Source organism: Taeniopygia guttata, chromosome 18 (genome assembly GCF_048771995.1).
Source record: "Taeniopygia guttata chromosome 18, bTaeGut7.mat, whole genome shotgun sequence".
NCBI lineage: Eukaryota > Metazoa > Chordata > Aves > Passeriformes > Estrildidae > Taeniopygia > Taeniopygia guttata.
In genome coordinates this window covers 4,032,219-4,051,888 of record NC_133043.1, presented here as the reverse complement: position 1 = coordinate 4,051,888, position 19,670 = coordinate 4,032,219, and the positions used below count along the sequence as shown (strand labels likewise).

Here is a 19,670-nt window from a genome sequence, read left to right as displayed (position 1 = left end):
TTAAAGTGGAAGACAATTGAATCCAACTTCTTAACCTGTAACTTCCTTTTGCTGTTGATCTGCTGTCCTGCTGCTAAGCAGACTATAAAAAGCTATTGAAGTTGGAAGAGTTGGAGTATGGAGGAAAAATTTCTAACAGTGTTTTCATAAAAGTTGGTGGCATGGGCATGCTAGGAGGTGCTCTACTCTAAAGCCTTCTTGAGCAAAGTGCCGGAGAGATGAGGTAGCTTGGGAGGTGGGTATCCTTGCACCTCCTGTGTATGGAATGAGAATGGAATACTGGTTGGTCTTATTTAGACACCACTGTTCACTCAGGTTAATTTCTGAGAGGTGGTGAAGGGAAGATAAACAGATATTCTAATGCTATGACATGGACTAGTTGGAGGCTTTTTGAATTGGGTATGTGTGACAAGGAGCAGTTGAAGTAGAGGACTCTTCAAGTGAACACTGCTGCTGTGCAGAAGTTCTTAATGGGCATTTGTCCTCTGGGCCTTTCAGCTCTCAGGAAATCTCAGAGGCAATTGGGAACTGCTTTGTACTAGTTAGAGCAAGGGCAGCTGTGTGTTGCCTGGCAGGTTAAGCCCCTCCCAAATATGAACATGACTGGTAGGAAGGGTGGGTCTTATTTGCTGCCCTGTGAGCCTCAGCTGGTTGTTCTTGCAATGTGGGACCCCAAGAGTTAATCTGTAAAGTTTACACTTTGTCTCTAAAACTTGTTTCAGTGTAGTAGGGTTTTTTTCTGTAGGGCTGGGGGTGGATGGAGAGTTTGAATCTAAACTTTTAATTTCTTAAAAGGTAAAAGTGGGCATATATGAAAAGCAAGACCCCCATTTATACCTCAAAGACTCAAACCTGTGCTGTAGTGTGGGCTACAGGGCAAAGCCCTGCTGTGCAGAATCTAGTTGGGTATGCGCAGGCAGTAAACAACACACCCTCCTGGCCAAGCTGGCTGTAAGTTTTCATCATGGTAAGAGTTCCTGTTTGAAAACAAAGTCTGTTTTTTGGTATTTGAGCAGGTTCTCTATGTGGTGAGCAGTCAATGCTCTGCTTTTCACTCCTGTGCTTTTCAGTAAGTTTACATGTTCTGTTTTTGCTCTGGGTTGAAGCCATCCTAAGACTAGACTGGGGAAGCTGCCTTTGCCCAGTTAACCTTCTCAAACATACTCCTATCCCCTGCATCAGGTCTGGGGATCAGAGAGGGATTTCTCTGGCCCTTCAGCTCTCTTGCTTCTGGTAATTGTTTCTCCTATCAGACCAGAATGTGAAGGCTTGGACTAGACAATAACCTATCATCTTACTTCTGAATTCACTTGCAGTTCATTTTACAGTTTCTGGCTGCAGATCTTGGCTGCAGTTGGAAAAGCAAATCATACCTAGCTACTGTTGGAAATACATCCTCGGGTAGGGTAATAAAGATCACATAGAAATTGTAGTCCCTCATAAAAGATATTTATTCGATTAAAACAAGTTACATGACGGAGTTTTGGCAATTTTAGTCACAATATGTTACATCAAACAATGTGAAACTGCAACAACACATATTTTTGTTATTAGAAGCTGAATGTGACATCATGGTTGCAAACACAGCCCTGAAAACCTCTTTTGCATTTTTCAAATCATGGATATATGCTCTAGGAAAGTTTCAGTTCTGTATTCTGTGGCATTCCTTGGATGATAATGCAAAATAATTGCAGCAAGTACAGGAATTGTTTGGAGTATAAACACAACAGTTCTTACAAATCATCTTTATGTCACCTATGACTCCGCTCGCATACCTCCACCCCACCCCAGATTCAGATATGTCTAGTAAGGAAATATTTACACAGAGAAGCAATGTAGGATTATGCAGAATTTGAGACCTGGTTTTTTATCAGTGTGATTGTGAAGTCAGCTTTAAAATTGCTTCCATACTGACCCTGGTTTTGCAGTCTCTAGGTATTTCATGCATGGTACATGTCAGAGAGCAGTGTATGTGGTATGAGTTCATTTTTCTGTTACTGATTCAGGAAGAAATGGACAAATTATTTTACTGATCAAGACTATGCAAAAATTAACTTAAAATCCTAATCTGTGGGGTAAGAAGAAAGGGATCAATTGCTGTCTTTGGTTTGAAATCTTGTTTTCTGGAACTCCAAAACTATCGAAGGCCTGGCTCAAAGTTCACTCTCGTAGTTCCAATTTTTTTAGTTACTTGGTCGCTATTATAGTTGTTAATTCTGATATTCTTGTTGCCTGGTAGTTACCCAGGGATCCTTTTCAACCTCAATATTGAAAGCAACAAGACCATTAAATGAAAAGCCTAAATAAAAGGTCACATTTTCATTTCCAGCAGGCACTGATTCATGATGGAGTGGCAAGATACGGAGTTCCTTCACGTGACCTCGTATAAATAAATTTCTGTCCTTGGTCCAGCCAGAAACTCTTTTGAGCTTGTCACGAATTTCGGAAATACTCCATACAGTTCCATGCAGCCACTTCATTCTCCTCTCATCTAAGGACCCCACCATTAATTTTTCAATTTTATTTTTGTGCACTATCTTATTTAAGCCATAACCCTTTCCCAGAAAAAAAGGGGTGTAGATTCTTTTCTTTCTGGTAGAAACATTTTTCATTTTTATGTCATATAAGCGTTTCAGGGTTTGAAGGGCTGAAGTTAAAATTTCATCATTCTCGGGATTAGGCTCTTTGTCTAATACCTCATCTGGCCAGTACAGCAAGGTGAGCAGAAAATAGGCACTTGATGGAAATGGTCTTGATGGTCTTTTTATTTTGAATCTTAGACTGAGTTCACGAAGAACTGGCAGTGGAAGGAGTTTGGCTGATCCTGGTGCTAAGCAGGCTAATGTGATGTGGCACAAAATAAAATTGATTAAATCATTGTCCTCCAGCCTGTTCCTCAGTGGCTTTTCTGGATAGAAATCAAGGATCCTTTCTAGCTTTTCAGCTGACCTCTTCTCTTTGTTATCTGTTAAGAATGACAGAATATTGGTGACATTTCCTCCACCACTCCCATAAATACTCATGCGTCTCATGAGCTGAGTGTCAGGACCATTGTTGCTGTCATCATCAAGTGATGCTGAGATGAAGAATTTAGCGTATACTGCTGACTGCCTTCTCAACCATTTTCTGGGATTATGAATTTGTTCTTCCTTATCATTTTCATCATCCTTCTCTTGGTTTTTGTCTGTTTGGAAATAACTTAGTTCTTCTGAAATCCATTCCAGGGCATTGTACAGGTTTTGTTGCAAGCCTTTTAAGCGGGAATGAAGCCTTTCCCATGGTTTTTTTATGACTTCAGGAATGTAATTTGTGGTGAGATATTTCACAAGTTCAGTATGTTCTCCCTCTGGACTTCTGTGGAATACAGGCAGTGTGGACAAAAATCGAAGAAGGCGACAACCTACTTCTACTTCTCCAAAATAGCCAGCGTTGTTCATATTTTCACGTTCTTCCTTTGCTGCTTGTTGTGCAGCTCTGAAGCATTTCATAGCTTCAAGAGCAATCAGTATCTTTTCAGTGATACTTTCAGGGGTGTCCTCTGTCATTTTATCCACAGTGAAATTAAACCATTTCCTGTAGACTTGACCTTCTGTATCCAAAATAAAAGAATCACTTGGCAAATGTGCTTTTGCGACCTCTGCCCAGTATTTAGCATCTTCAAATTTTTCATTGATGTAATTTAGTCTGGCAAGCTGCTGGGCAAAAAAAGCATCTTTTCCAAAGACTTCATATGCAGCTTTTAAAACAGCAATGGCTTTTTCACAGTCTTCAGCTTCACAGACATGTTCAATGAATGGGGAGAAGAGAGTATCAGTATTGTCACCCCTGCTTCTTTTATCGCGTCGAATAAACAGATGTCTGATAAACTTTATGAATTCTTCTCGTCCAAATCTGTTTTCAAAGAGTACCTTTTCCTGAAGAAGAGTTGTTGCAAGTTGACTTAGTGATTGATTCCCTGAAAGCTGATGCAGAATTTCTTTTGCAACCAGGCAATGTATTATCCGAATAGATGAAATATAAGAGGTACTTTCCCTTAGCTCAATAAAAATCATTCTTACTTGTTCACTCAGGTGATGTTTGAAATCGTATGCTCTTGCTTTACTCTCTGTATATGCCCCCAGCCCCAGAAAAGCCTCACAGTGTGACAGTGAAATGTATGAATTTGGTACATAGCAGTTGAGCAGGGCAATGTAACGCATCAAGCAGGTGTCACGAGAGGAAGGGTCAATGCCTTGCAGTATGTGCTCTACCATATCAGACACGTACGTTTTATTGAACTCCTCACACATCAGCACAAATGTAAGTATGAATTCTGGCTCATCATACTTCTGCTGCAATTTTACAAGTTTGGTGTTAAAGAGACTTTTCTCTGACTTTGTCAGTTTGTGACTCACAGCAACTGTGTCCAGGGGTGAAGCCTTGCAAAGCCTTTCAGGATCATTGCACCGTCTACAGCATATGAGGATGAAATAAGGCCTGGAGGTATTCATTTTCCTGGTTCCTACAGCTTCCATTAAGTCAGTCTGTAGGTCATCAAAGTACTCATCATCGTAATCTTCGAGCAAGAGCAGCACAGGAAAACAGTGAGTGATTTCCTTTTCTTCATAATCTCTAAGGGCAAGCACATGATTACAAACAGTTGAGTGTGAATATGAGGTCTTGATAACAGCACATCTAAAACGCTTTCTGTTTTTCCACAGAATTTGCCGTGCTATTGTGCTTCCGCCACTTCCAGGATGGTGAAATATCTTAAGTTTAGCCACAGAATAATTGCGTCCACTTCCTCGTAAAATGCCATCCAGGAGTTTGCTTGCCTCCGCGCATGCTTCACGTTCAATGATATCCCCACAGAGTTTCTTATCAGCAAGCCACAAGTTTTCCCACTTGATTTTTCCCCCACGGTAAAAATTTTGTTCTATTTCTTGTTTTTCTTTTTCAGGCCAAAGATTATATTTGATATCATCACATTGGTCAGTACAAAGGATTTCTAGAGAATACAGTTTCTCTTCTTCCCGCAAGGGAAACATACACACACCTCCAGTGGAAGTTGGCAGGTGTCTGGGTTGGGCTGTAGAAGGCAGCTTTGATCTGATGGTGGCATCTACGTGACTGAGCTTCATACCCACAATACTGCATTGTTCTAGTGTCTCAATGCTGCAGGATTCTTGAGCTAGACTGGCCCACTTTCTGTAATTTTCTTTGGATTCTGCAATGCAGATGATGTACTCCATGCCATTCATCTCTGTATAGAATTCCTGAAAAGTGTCCACAAGTGGTTTCTGCACTGGTGATAGCAATAGAAAAAGCACAATGAAAGAGCGCTCCGGCAGAATTTCCTCACAGATACAAGTAATTACTTTCTTCAGGTATTTTTTTTTGGTTCTAATCCACTTATTCTCATCACAAGGCTCTTCATCTCCAAGGAAGTCACTCCGCCCATTGCAGAATATCCAGCTGGTCTGATCAAACAGTTTCTGAGAGGGAGAATTATCAGTCTTAATTTCTTTGAAAAAATCCTGTAAAAAATAAGAACTTGTTTCATGGTGCTCTTTGTATTTGCTATACAGCCCTGACACATTAGAATGTTCATCAAAGTCAAAGACACAGAAAATGTTCAAGTGCATTAAGAAGTTGATGTAGTTCAGATTATCCTGTTCACATCTGTTTGTGACAAGGATGTACCGTAGGGAATCATCCATGTAGGTTTTGCCATCATTTAATAGAATTGATAACTTTCTTCCTAAATCTTGAGCTATTTCTGTAGATTCTTGTGTGCTGGAGAGCTCAGCTCTTTCTCTCTGAGCATCCCTGTCTGGCGTGGCTTGAATGAAAGCAGTGAGTTTGTTGCGCTGCACAGATTCAGACTTTGCTCCCAATCTCTGGTAGAGAGCTGGTTCTTTGGTCAGGGTCACCTTCTGACTGTCTTCATTGTATTTTGGCAAATAAACTTCAAAACAATTGTTCTTTACCAAGCTGAATGTTGGTTCAATGTCAACTTCCACTACAAATCTTTGTTCCTGAGAGTCTTTTGAAATCACTTCGACAAACACAGGTGGGTGAATACATTTCTTTGCAATTTCTTGTAAATTATTGCAGAAGCACTTTTCTATATAATAATCCAGTGCATCAACAAAGTCTTCTCGGTTTTTGATCTTTATGCCAACGATCTGTCCGTGTGTCCAGCCCTTGTCCTCAACACTGTCCATGACACCAAAATGGATGGTGCCATTTGTTCGAATGTTCATGCAAGCTGAAGCAAATCGTATCACTTCAGAGGCAAATTTTGATTGCAGTTGATGTTTGTTCAGTTCTGCAGCAGTGTTACAAGATTTGTATTCATGGCAAGGAATGATTAAATCACTAACCCCTGATTCTGGAGCAAGAACTGTGTCTTTCACATACCTGAAATCAGTATCCTGACTTCTAAAAGGCCGACAGTTTCTTATGTCTAAAACTTCATCAGCACTTTGAAGCTGGGATTTCTTGTTTCTTTTTTGCTTCTTGCCAGAAGTAGGAGCTGTGTTCTCGCTGCTGGTTGTACCCACAGCACCTGAGCTGCCTCCACTCGCCGTGCCCTGAGTAGGGGCATTGCTGTCTCTGGCTGGGCCTTTTTGTGCATCTGTTCTGTTGGGTTTTTTGCTGCTGGAGTCCTCAGCTTGCTGTGCATTGTCCTGGAGCCGCAGAAGTTCATTTCTCTTGTGGATTAAAATCTGGATTTGGCCTTTCTTCATTCCTATATCTTTGAGGAAAGACTCATCCAGTTCCATTAGTGCTGGACCTGTCACTTCTTCTTCATGTAGTTTATCTACATACTCCTTCTTGATTCCAGTAGATTCCAGCCAACATTTGACATGGTCCTCAACCCATTCACTCACAGGTAATCTTTTGTAATCTAGAAGTTAAAATCATATATTACTAATACAAACTAATGTTTGTTTGGCCACAGTGTTAGAATATCTTTCTACCAGTGACAGTGAGAGAGCAGGTCTTAACTTCACAAATATGTCATTTCTGATGACAAAGTATCCATAACCTTAATCAGAAGTAGTTCTAAACAATGGTGCAAGACTAATAAATCAGCAAAGCAGGAAACTAGGAAGGAGACTTGGAAATGATCCTCAAAGGGAGTCAAGAAAATAACCCAAAATGATTTTTGCAGGGAATGATCAGGTTAATGGGAATTGACAGGGCTGGATTCCCTAAACTAGACAGGTTTGTATGGATCATTTACCCACTTGAGTCTGATTATTTTCTCCTAAATGAGGATTGCATCAATAAATACAAACCTTAAGATGACAGCAGTACTGACTGCTCCCCGCTAGAGAGAAATCCTCAGTATGCAGATATTAAAAAGCAAATTGCTACATACAAAGTAGAAATTTTCTGAAAGCAATACATACCCATTGTCTTTGGTGAAGGAAATCCTGATGTTAATGAACAAAACCCTAGAGGGGGGGAAAAAGTAAGTCTTCAGAGTTATAGTTCAAGTTCCAGTGATAGTTTAAGCTGACTTTGGTGTTCTATTTTCTCAACTTCCTCCCCACCTTTTTGTCCAAGGTCATTTCTGTACCTCTAAAAGCCTGTTCTTGCCAGCTGTGCTGCTTCCGTGTGAAGGCAGCTGCTCCTGCCTCTGGGTGTGAAAGAAATAGGGGGCTGCTGTACCGTGTTGTGCTGACAGCTGAGCCCTACAGTTCCTTCTGGTTACATACTGGAGAAAAGGAGGCCCCCACCACTATCCATGAGGTTCTATCTGTGATAAATGGATATGATTCATGCTAACTAAATTGTAAGTATATCAATATTTTAGAAAATAATTGTTATAAAATAAAAAGGGAAAGTATATGTGATTATTTTTACAAAGCAGATGGATTTCTTTGCAGATGTTACATGTGAAAAACAGGATGCAGGATGTATTTATTGAGACAAGCAAGACCCTAAAACAGAATCAGCCTTGGGACAAAGTTGGAATGACTGCCAAAGCAGAATTGGCCTTGGGATGAGCAAAGCTGGGACAATTCCAGATATGGAATCTAAAGTAGTGGTCTTATCTATGAAATAATAAGGCTTATTTGGAACATAATGCTTACTTTACATAACACAAAGCTTAATGCACATGCGCAGCGTGCCAGGTTATTCAGAGGACAGCGAGGAAGACTCTGATCCTTCCTCTGAAAAGACCACCAAAATCCAGAAGACCCCTTAGCAACAAGTGGAGCATGTGCTATGCAGTATAGTGGCATAGATTTCAAGAATTGAAAATAGGAGCTATATGGAAAATTACTGATGAATATTAGCACACAGTATGTAAGGTTCACTTTGGATTGCTTTGTTTCATACGTGAGGCAGGGTGAGAAACCCTCCCGTACCCCGGTAGGTTTTGTTTATGCTTTATACGAACCTTAATCATACTTAATTAACCACTGCCAAATTTGTGTTTATGCCAGATTATTCATTTATACAAAATTGCTGTTCAGTTAAAATTGCTGCTAAATTCAGTTTTGTTCTTAATATTAAGTTAGACATACAGAAATTCATTCATACTTTTTACTCCTTTTTCTCACTTTCCCTGCCTTTTGGTCCTTCACACTTGCTTTTTCCCTCTTTTTTGGTGAGTACACTCTTCCCTGCTCCTTCTCTTTTCCCACATTAGTTCTGGTGCTTACCAGAATTTCCAAGGAGCAGTTCGACTCACTGCCCAAGCCAGCAGAAAGTTTTGTGGTTAGTGCGGTGTCCTCCCTGAGTCATGACATCCTTCCTGTGCCCAGCCTCCATTCCAGTGGTTCAGAGATGGGTGGCAGCATGGACAACCTGTTCCGTACTGCAGGAGAAATGTGTTAAATACACCTGCTCAGAGTGACGTTCACAGCAGTAACCATCATCGGGATCACAGTAAGAGGTGAGCTGTGGCGGTGTTAGTGTTTCTTCTCTTAAGGTATTGTGGAGGCTCAACTCTCTGGTTCAGCTGGTGCAGGAGCTCAGCCAGCTGCACCCCTGCAGCTCGTGGTGCCAAACGTTGCTCTCAGCAAGTGCAAAAGGAGCAGCCACCAGTGCAGCTGGTCGAGGCCTCCACATTATCTGCAGGTGGTGACTGGGGGAAGAAGAGTTCACTGCTCAGGACCAAGGCTTGGCAGGAGATGGGTTCAGCAGGAAGGGAGTGGTTGGGGAGACAACTGGTTCGGGAAGAATAGAGTATGCTGAAAAAAGGCCAGCAAGTGCACGTTAACCCTTTCTGCATCTGGTCAGCCCCGTGGCAGCCTTGGCTGAGGCACCAGCATGGCTGGAGCTTTGCTGTGGGCAGACTGGCTCTGAGAGGGGAGCCTGGTACGGGACTGTCGTGATGTGCTGTAGGTAAAAGGCATCCCTCAGAGTAAGTGTAAACAGGCTGGTTATGAAAATGGTGGGAGATGGATTTCCACTGACACTTGGTGCAGCATTTCCCGAGAAAGGGAGCTAAAAATGTCCCTGAAGTACTGATCTTTAGTGCCTTTGGCCACCTCCCAGGCCTGGGTTTGCACAGTGGACCCGTCCCGCCCTTGTCTCTGCCCCAATCCGCTGTGACAGCTGACGTCAGGAAAGCGTTTCAGAACAGGGAGCCTTGCCGGGGAATCGAAACTGGAACGGAGCTGAGCAGGGCTGGGGCAGCACGGCAGGAGGGGCCCGCGGGTCCCCGGTCCCTCCCGGTTCTCTGAGCAGTCGGGGTTTGTGCTGCAGTGGGCTCTGGGTACCCCAGCGTGCAGCCCGGGGTGCGGGCAGGGCTGTCCGCGCCCCGCTCCCACCTCTGCGAGCCGCCCACGCAGCCCCGCGGAGCGCTGCCCAGCAGCTCCCAGCCCCGCGGAGCGCTGCCCAGCAGCTCCAGCCCAGCGGGGCGGCCGGGGAGCAGAGCTGGCCGGCAAGGGGAGGGACAGCCTCACTTTTAAAGCCGATCCCAGAAGCGTAACCCGCCCGGCTGAGAACGGCCCCGCGGGCGGCAGCGCACCGAGGGCTTACCTTGCAGAGCCCGCGGATGGCCGAGGCTCTCCTGTGCTGCCCGCAGGGAAAGGTTTCCAGACGAGGAAGGGAGGGAAGGGGCTCCAACACCTGCGGTGCCCTCCTGCACGGGCAGCAGTCTGAGCACTGTGGGTGTTCTGCAGCTCCACCTGGTCTCTTGAAATTTATTCCGGGAATGGGGAAACTACTTTAGACAAATATGTCTGGTGAGTTATCAAGTCTCCACCCCCTCCCCAGCGGTGCTGCTGCTGGGTGGTGCTGCTGATACAAAACCAGTAGCCTTACCCCACTAAAACCAGCTGTCAGGATGGGGTGTGGGAAATACTTATTCTTTGTTTTGTATTTTAAATTTTCAGATCCATCTAACTTACTGCCCCCTATATGAGCTACCTACTTACTCCAGGCCCCTTTACCAAGTAGCGGAGAGGTTGGCAGGCGTTAAAAATACATATTTTATGATTGGCTTTTCGCAAATGCTACAATGAATATTATATGTGTAATGTTAGAAAGTTATGCTGTATTAATTCTCTTAAGTAGTGTGTTAAATAGAGTTTTAGGTTACAACATAATGTTAAAATAGAAACTCTGCGATGCAGGATTTTTTTACTAGCTCAAGCAAGAGATGAAATAATCAAGAAATTCTTTGCACAGAGATGGCAGCGACTTGGGGCCCATAAAGAGTTACTGCCTCCTTATCAGAAAAGACAAACATTCTTCCACCTTCTCTCCATCTTTATGGAACCACCAGGATGAAGAAGTTGACAAAAACCAGAAAAGTTCTTAATTTGCAAGGAATTTATGCATCATGTATGAGATATATGAATATGCAACAGGCTATTGCTTTTAAGGTTATTCCTTTGTTCACAAGGCATGCTTTTTGTGACTTAGTGTCCGAGAGCATCCAGATGTCCATAATTCTTTGGTTTTTTTATTATCTTTTTATTGTCTTGTAATTGTCCTAACTCTAAATTTTCTTACTCTAATTGTATTATTATTTTTATAAGCATTTTATTATTATTCAGCTTTTAAAATTTTTTAAAACCAAGTGATTGGCGTTTTTCACAGCATGGTCAAGAGGCTCCCCAGCCCAGCCCTCTGTGCCACTGAGGCTTAGGAAGGCTGGGCTGCAGCGGAACTGTCTTAGTGTCTTTCCTGTAAATCACGTGCTCAGTATCAGCTCAGCTTCACCAAAACCATTTATTTATGGGTATTTCTTTATCGCACAGAAACACAAAGTCCTGCCATTTTATCTCACATGTGCACTTGCCTCAGCCACCAGGTTGGAGAAGGCTGGTGCCTGGGGACTGTCAGAGTAACAAATGAGGTTCTTGGGCCTTCAGGGAGGCTCCCCCCTACCTGAACAACTCCTGCATCCTCTGTTGGACCAACAGGCAGGGAATGGTTGGAGCAGGCTCAAGAATGGGCACGTGTCCCTTCCCGAGGGAGGCAGGACCAGGCTGCTGCAGGCCTTGGCCCCTTCCCTGCTCAGTCCTGCCAGCTCCAGGCCTCCTGGGTTCCCTGGGCACACATAGGCACTAAAAGCTGTGGGGTTTTAATCTGAGTCTTTATTTAGTAGATTTATAAAAGACCTTTTACATGAGGAATACAAAAATATGAAATAGGCTTTGAATCTTTTTAGGTAAAATTACCATTGTTTTTTCAAGCTTTAGAACATGTAACCTGCACAGTTTGGCATCTGTGGTAAATTGCTCTCACACATTGTAAAAGTAGGAAAAAAAACATCCTGTAAAGTATCTCCAGAAAAATAGCTGTACATACCCCATCATACATAGGGTATTACTAGCAATAATTTATTTAAGACACAATGGCACAGTCATACAAATTCTCACTTTCTAATTTCTCCTTTAATTAATTCCATTGAAAGATGCAGTATCACTTTCCTCTTTCACTTGTTATCTGATGATTAAATATAAACACAAAACTGATTAAGACTGATTTGGCATGCTTCATACTTGTACCATGTGGATTTGATACCACGTTGTAGTAAAAATTAAATAAATATAAATACATTAAATAAATATATTGTAAAAGAACACCCAGTTACATTAGAATTCAGCATTTCTTCATCCTAGCAGAAGTGACACTTTGTCACAGCTTCAGGGCCCATGTAAAGAAATACTGCACCTTTAACCACACAGGCTCCCGTGGATGGAATCACCAGCCCACACACAGAGGAAATGAGGTTCTACAGCTCTGTGGCACCCCTTAAACACTGCCCTGATTTCACTGCTCTGAACAGCTCTTGGTTCCTGTTTAGCTCTTTTTCCTAGGACTCATCTCCTCCCTGGCTCTGTGGCTGTGACCTTTTCTTAGCCCTCGAAGGACATTTGCAATTGGTGAGTCACAGGCAGCTCCAGCTGCCATTGGTGTTTGCTGCAGGTACTTGAGCAGATCATGAGTTAAGTGGAGGATTGTTCAACCTGTTTTGTGAATACTGCTTCGTATTAAACAACAAGGCTTATTTTCAGAGTAGGAAAACCTTGAATTGATGTTTCAAGTCAATATTTTTTAAAACTGCTTCTGCTCAAGTATAGGGGACTAACTTTCCAGAGTAGTACTGGTTAAACAGAAATGGTACTTTCATACCATTTTTTGGATAATCATGAACGATTCCCTTTACAATCACTGTGGTGTGCCTAATGTGGCAGCAGTGCAATGGCAGGTTCAGATAATTTGCGACAACCAAAGGGCTCCTTTTGCACATCCCAGTCCCAAGTAATTATGTTATTTCAATCACTGAAGTTTTTGTAGTAAAACACATCCATTACAAAATCACGTACAGTACAGGGATATTGGGTGACGGTTATATCCAGCTTTTGCTCTTCATTTCCACAGTCTTGAAAACTGCCTTGGAGTCAGTAACTCCATCCCCAGGGTTCATTGCTTTACCACTCACGCCCTGAACTCCACCATCTCCTGATCCAGCACAGCCACAGGTACAAGGCACTTTTTGCAAGCTTGGTTTCTTCAGGGAGAGAGAATTCAGCTCTTTGATCCCACTTTTCCCTGCTAAGGGTAGGCCTGTGCTTGGAATGTTGGTCCCAGAGAAGAAAGTTCCATCCCTCTCCTCTCAAACCGTGTCTCCTGTTAGGCTCAGCTCTGCAGAGTCCTCAGCATAGTAATGCTGGAAGAGTCTTTCTTGGCAGCAGATGTGCATAGCGTGGTAGGTGTGCAGGAGCAGGCGAGGGAAACGAGCTGTGAAGTAACACACAAAATCATCTGGGATGGAGCCCAGGGTCTCCTGCACTTCAGGAGGCAGTTCCCTGTAATGGTGCTTCTGTGGAGGAAAACAGAAGAGGGAAAAGCTCAGTCAGAAAGAGTTTGTCAGACACCTCTTGTAAACAGAGCTGTTGGTGTTCCTGGACACAGTAACCCTTACTGGGCTCTTGTAAAGGAGCTCAATAACTAAATCAGGGTCTGATACAGGCTGGCAACAACAGCAGCCAGCGGCAGGAACCCAGAGTGCACAAGGAAAAGACTCCTTTACCTTATTTCTCATCGCCCTCAGAAGGTCCCGGACAGAGCCACCTTTATAGGATCTGAATTTTCGAAGATCTGCAAGAGAAACAAATTTTTGTGTTGTGATGCAGTTTTAGGTGCTGGGGTGTATGGCTGCAGCCACAGATCCTTGTAGGTGTGTTTCAGGACAAACACGTACTTGCATTTGAAGAAACGCTTTACTGACAAGTAACAATGATGTGCCAAAACTGAAAGAGTGTCAGCCTTATTTTTCTGTCCCAGCAAACTGGGAACAGCAGGTGATTCCCACTCTGACAAAATGCTGTCCATTACCTGTCTGAAGAGGAACAGTGATGTGCTCTCTCCAGTCCATTTTCACCACTTCTCTTCCACCTCTTTCTAACTGCTTGACTATTGGACCGTCTAAAGATTCTTTCTCTATCCGGTCACTAACATCCTGAAAGAGATATTCAGATTATTTCTAGTTTTATTTCCAAGTTTTTCCCAATATTTTCCAATTGCTGCTTCTGGCCCATTAGAGCCTGTCCTGGTAGTAAAGTTAGAATCCCACTTCATTCCATGACAGTGCTTTGGAATAGGATACAGAAGCCTCTGCCAAAGCCTTTTTAGCACAGAGGAGAAGATAAGGCTGGAAAGGAACTCAAGCTCTCAGCCACTTCCAACCCCACATCAGGATTCAGTGGTTGTTCACTCCTGCTCTTGAAAACCCTCCTGGCCACGCTCTCTGTGGATACTGCAGCTGCTAGAGGAGACCTTCCTCCCACCAGTTGACCTTGGTAACAGCTCTGGCTCCCTCTGAAAGATGTGCTGTAAGACTAAGCTAATTGGTCAGGAACTCCACCCAGGTTTTATAACTGGGCTCTCTTCACAGTAAGGCTGTGAATTCTATTACCTCAGGCACAAAAGAGACACTGAATTCAAGACCTGTACCAGTCTACGGGAGCCCTGAAAACCGAGAGGAAAGGTCACCACAAACCTGAAAGAACTGTAGCTGTTTTTCTAGACTCCAAAAGAAGGGGTGTTTGAGCACACAACTGGCAGATGGCCGTTTCTGAGGGTCCATGTTTATCATCTGCTCTATTAAATCACGAGCAACAATGTCTTCTGCAAGGAAGAGTGTACAGGAAAATTATTTTATTTTCTCTATGTTCTTAGACTGTAGTGAAAAGTAAAATTACGTGATTTTATAATATTTTGTACTTCAGAAATTCATTATGGCCTCTACTTCCTCCTGTCCTGCTAGTTCAAGAGCTTCCCTCACAGATGTGCTGGGCAACCAACAGAAAGACTATCAAAGACTAAGAATATCAAAGTTCAGCTCTCTCTTCCTTTAAACACAGGAAATAACTTCACAGTCAAGACTGCAGAGTTGCTCTGGGGTACTAACTCCAAGAACTTTAGACCCTTTACTTCAGGAGGACCCGAGGAGTACAACTTTCCTCTCTGCCAGGCTGAGAGTAACTGTGGGCCTTGGTTCTGTCACTGGTGTTGGTGTTCAGCAGCCTGGGCCCTCACTGATCCCTGCAGTGCAGGGATCCCTGCAGTCCTTACCGTGCCTCCCTGCATCCAGAGCCTCCAGGCTGTATGCTCCCAGCAGGATGTTGGCTTGCCGCTGCAGGGACTTGCCAAAGGGATGGCCACCTTCAGACACCACGTAATAGAAGACACAGCCAGCTGAAAAGATGTCCACGGTGTATGTCTGCAAAGAAACAGCCTTCACTAGCAGCGACATCTTTTTCCCCTGAAATCTCTGATGCTCACAGGGTGGTTATTTTGCATCTGAGAGCAGAAGGAAATTTTCCAACTCACAGATTTGAGCTGCAAGGCAGCCTGGGGGCCAGGACCAAGTGCTGCCAATTTTAGGGCCTGGCCTGGTCCTGGGCAGCCTGGGAAGGGTGAGGACTTACAGGGTTCTCTTTGCAGTCTTCACTCAGTATCTCTGGGGCGATCCAGCCTTCAGTGCCCGGCACGCCCGAGCGGCGGCTGAAGCTGTGCCTGCCCACCGCCAGCTTCTTACACAGCCCAAAGTCTGAAATCATGGCCTTGACTTTCCCGTGAGCGTTGGGCATCGAGATGAGGATGTTGTGGGGCTTCAGGTCCCTGTGGACTGTTACAAACACCCACTTATCCACTCAGGCAGTCCCAACAATCTTTGTAAATTTTTAAGTGGACCTTTCATAAGGCTGAACCACCATTCATGAAATCAAAGTCATAACTTCAAATGCTTTTCATTGGTAATTTCATTTTTTTTCATTCCACGATCTAAAAACTATCCCAATCTAAAAACTTCAGCACCCTGTGCCAACAGTAAGGACTTGTTTTAGAACTCCAGGGCTGCAGAATGTTGCGGGGACAAGGCCAGTGTCAAATCATAGAACCACAGAATGGTTTGGGTCCAAAGGGACCTCAAAGATTATCTCATTTCAACTCCCCTGCCATACGTCACCTTCCAATAGGCCAGATGAACAGAACCAGACCAGTTTCTCTTTATTTTACAGCTAAGAATTCTAGTTCTCCATCCAGTCCTGAAAGGAGAGTCATTCTTACCAATATTCAGGGAGTGCAGGTAAGCTAGCCCAGAGGTTGTCTGCTGCAGGAGAGTGATGGGTTGTAAGCCATGGTGGCTGAAGGCCTTCTGCTCAACGTACTGCAACAGAGAACCAGAAGAGTCAGCCACAGCGCTGCTTAGAAGCTGCATAAATAATAAATCCATGCACTTCACCCACCAAAAGAGATGTGTTTGGATAAATTGTGCTAGCTGGTAACACACAGCAAAGAGCTTTTTTTTTTTGGCTGAAGGTGATGATCTCTAGTCTCATTTAGAGCTAGAATTCTGTATAGCACTGTGCTCCAGAAAAAACAGTCTTCAAAGTCTGCATGGTAGGAGGGGCAAGATGACTAGGAGTCCTTCACAAACAAGTTAAAAATCAAAGGACAACAACTTCTGTCCATAAATCAGTCCAGGGTTAGGGATGTCTTCCTACAGCTCTGAAAACCCCCCTGTCCTAGGAACATGGAATTGTCACAGAGGTGACAGTGGGAGTAAATGGAACATCCCCTGTGTCAGGCACTTCAGCAACTTAAGCTCAAGGGAGGTGAAGGCCTTGCAGGGAGAAGATGCTGCCAGCCCTGGAGGTCACCTCCTGCAGGGTGGCAGCGCACAGCTCGATGGCGATGTACTGGAACTGCCGGTCCCTCTCCGTGCAGAAGTAGCGGATCACGTTCGGGTGCTCATCGGACTCGCGCAGCAGCTGCACCTCCCGGTCTGCGAAGCTGAAGCACTCGGGAAGAATCCTCTTCACTGCCACATCACGGTTATCAAAGGAGCCCCTGCAGCCAGGGAGGGAAAGCACAACAGCCCTTGACACTCTGAAGCCAGACCACGTACAGAAAACATGACAACAGAAGCCATTGTAGAGGCCAATGAAAGCATTTCCTATCCTGGAAACAAGTACATTTGGCCAGTAAACACTTCTTAGGGAAGTAGTTTTTGCTAGTGAAGAAAATGCATGAAAATATTGCAGACATATGCAGAAAGTTTCATTTCTGTTCATGGTACATGTGAGGGCTTTTATAAAAAAAAATCAAAAGAACCTAAAACAAACACAGCAATGGTCTGTTTAATGCACACATTCTTTTCTACCTGTAAACAATTGTCCCTTCAGCACCATGTCCCAGTACATCTTTAGGGTTAAACGAAATCTTGCCAACAATCACTCGATTTGCTTCTTCATCTGAACAAGAAAAGAAAAACAAGCACTGGTTTAGGATGGGGTAAGGCAGCCTTTTACAACTGCACAGACTTTGGGACCAGTCTGTAAAAATCTTTTAGCTCATGTTTAAATTTAACACACATATGATCAAAAGAAATAAACACCATCACACGGACTGGGGAAACAGAAACACAATAAACCACACTGAGTCAACTTTACCTCCATCTTCTTGCTCAGTGGAGAGGCAGCTCCCGACATCAGATGTGGAGATGTTGGAATAGGCAGAGTGGTTTGATGCGCGGGGGGACAGGTTTGGGGTGCTGGCAGCTGAGCTCTCCGTCCGGCCACACGACGTGTCCAGGAAATCTGCCTCGGGTGGGAGGTCACCGGCAGCACCGAAGGGCAGCTTCTGTTGCTGCAGGAGCTGGATCTTCTCTTCCAGCTGATGCTGCCTCTGCTGCTGCTGGTGGACACTCTATGATAAAGGGTCTCAGTGAAGATTTGTCAGTCAGGTCGTGCAAGGGAACTCTACAGCTATTGGGGAGCTACTTCTAAAAGGTGGGAGCCAAACTCTCCTGCCCTGTCCCTGCCAACCACACAGGCTGGGGAACGTTCACTCACAATTTCTATTTCATTCTGAACTTCCATTGCCAACATGAGAAATCACATGGCTTGGTTAAAAAAGCTGTTACTAGGTTGACCAGGAGTCTTTAAACCACAGAAAGATAAAGGCTTTCATCCAAAACCTGGAAAATCTGACAGTGGTTCAGGTGAGGACGAGAGGAGTGAAGCCAGTAGTGCTGAGATCATATCCAAAACGAGTAATAGCTACAAAAACCACAACTGGTGGATGGAAAAGAAAACCTCTCCAGAGCTGGTACATATGGCCAAAGAAATCCCTGTTAAGTTAAACTTGTGCCTTTGCTCCCCAGTGCACATCTGTGAAGAGGGAAATATCTCTAGAGTCTCTCACTAACTCCTGCATAATTTCTGGGCTCTAGAACATTCCTGATGCTCCCAACACTCAAGAGCACATCAAGCCAGGTCAGCATTACCATTGGGTAGGTGATGATAAAAGCCACCCAGCCCACAAGCAGGAAAGTGCTGAGGATGATCGTGGCCATGTCCTTCAGCATGGAGTCCACTGGAGCCTCTGGCCGTGGGATGGGCCGAGCAGGAGTCTCCTCGATATCCTTTGGAGCAGCTGGAGGCCCTTCTGTTGAGGAACCTTCAACAATGTCAATGACCTGAGGCAAAGAAAGCTCTGTTAGCTCAGTATCTCTGTGGGTAATGAGGCATTCAGAGCCAGCCTTTCTGTTACATCTTTTTTAAGTCATTTCTAAACCTACCCACGTCAAAGTTTGCATGTGGGGAAAAAATAGCAGTAGAAAGGCTCAATTCTGAAACAAGGAATGGTATTTCCTCATACCAGTGATTCTATGTGCTAAGTACACGAACATCTGACACAAAAAATGTGAAGTAATTTCATGCATTTTCCTTCTGTATCCTTCCCCAACTTCCATTCCAGTATATTCTTTTCTCATGCAGTAAGATAATTATTTTCATCACAAACCTCTTCAATAGTGGCTTTCTCAGAGCCAGCTGGAATCACATTTTCAGGCCTCTTTGGTAAGTTGCTTGGGAATTTCTCCAGGATCTTTGTGGGGGCAGATAATGGTGTTTCATGGTGCCCTTTAAATAAAATACATTTGTTGAAACAGAAAGTTGTCCTTTTTTAGGAAATATATCCTTGATTAGAGCATCTTTGCTGAAGAGTGAGAACATCACAAAACATGATGCTCATGTATAGAGCAGGAAAGAGAAAGGAGAGGGAAAATGGCGGGCAGAGGTCACTGAGAGCTGCAGAGAAATATTAACTGCTTCAGGGAACTGCCTGACATACAGGACAGAGGGTATTAGCAAGGAAAGGCATCATGGGAAGAGAAAGATGGCACTTAAAAAAGCTGAAAGTTGCACACTGTCCTTGCCCCAGAGCTCCTGTCACATACATCACTCAATTATCACCAATCATCAAACTGAACCTCAGACAGTTCCTCATTTTTGAAGCAAATTTGAAAATGCACTGAAAAGTCAATTCCAAAATTCAGGGACTTGGGACACACAGGACAGGCTGAGAATTAATAAACATTATCTTCAGCCTTTGTGTTTTAATCCAACTACAAAATGGAGAAAATATGACTGTCTGATCCATATGATGAGAATTAAAGTAACAGCATGCACAATAAAAAAATCCAAACACACCCAAATACAGTATTTACAGTAAATAATAAATTAATATACCCCTCTCTGTGGAAGGGGGCAAATAAACAATAAATAATTTTCCACACATGGAGCACTTCACCTTGTTACAGAATAAGGCAGGAGCCTTAGGATAAAAAGAAGGCAGGTGGATATGTAACACAGTCTTTTATATGTAAATGAGGATAAATTAGACACTATTACTAGAAT

The 19,670-nt window shown here is 43.7% G+C and overlaps 2 protein-coding genes across 5 annotated transcripts in view; both read right to left on the bottom strand.

Annotated features, from left to right (window-relative positions):
* Positions 1–1,433: 1,433 nt before the first annotated feature.
* LOC100229802 (sterile alpha motif domain-containing protein 9-like) lies at positions 1,434–11,382 on the bottom strand. 3 transcript variants are annotated; one of them, XM_002194762.7, is made up of 4 exons: positions 9,988–11,382; positions 8,664–9,088; positions 7,401–7,445; positions 1,434–6,892 (listed from the first exon to the last, which is right to left on the bottom strand). In XM_002194762.7, exons 3-4 carry the CDS (start codon positions 7,402–7,404, stop codon positions 2,211–2,213), a joined length of 4,686 nt encoding a protein of 1,561 aa, XP_002194798.5. In that variant the 5' UTR covers positions 7,405–7,445; positions 8,664–9,088; positions 9,988–11,382; the 3' UTR covers positions 1,434–2,210. The 3 variants fall into 3 exon arrangements, with proteins under 3 accessions (XP_002194798.5, XP_072793114.1, XP_072793115.1); XM_072937013.1 differs by having other exon boundaries at positions 8,664–8,818; XM_072937014.1 differs by having other exon boundaries at positions 8,664–8,808.
* Positions 11,383–11,532: 150 nt separating this feature from the next.
* The window catches only part of ERN1 (endoplasmic reticulum to nucleus signaling 1), a 32,483-nt gene continuing 24,345 nt past the window's right edge, over positions 11,533–19,670 (bottom strand). For both annotated transcript variants that reach the window (XM_030287542.4, XM_030287543.4), the window contains 12 exons: positions 18,775–18,893; positions 18,257–18,448; positions 17,421–17,676; positions 17,132–17,222; positions 16,629–16,818; positions 16,036–16,135; positions 15,396–15,595; positions 15,040–15,187; positions 14,465–14,592; positions 13,801–13,924; positions 13,496–13,563; positions 11,533–13,285 (listed from right to left, as the gene is read on the bottom strand). In XM_030287542.4, the coding sequence (XP_030143402.4) occupies positions 13,079–13,285; positions 13,496–13,563; positions 13,801–13,924; positions 14,465–14,592; positions 15,040–15,187; positions 15,396–15,595; positions 16,036–16,135; positions 16,629–16,818; positions 17,132–17,222; positions 17,421–17,676; positions 18,257–18,448; positions 18,775–18,893 (1,823 nt within the window). In that variant the 3' untranslated portion in view covers positions 11,533–13,078. The remainder of the gene's footprint in view (positions 13,286–13,495; positions 13,564–13,800; positions 13,925–14,464; positions 14,593–15,039; positions 15,188–15,395; positions 15,596–16,035; positions 16,136–16,628; positions 16,819–17,131; positions 17,223–17,420; positions 17,677–18,256; positions 18,449–18,774; positions 18,894–19,670) is intronic.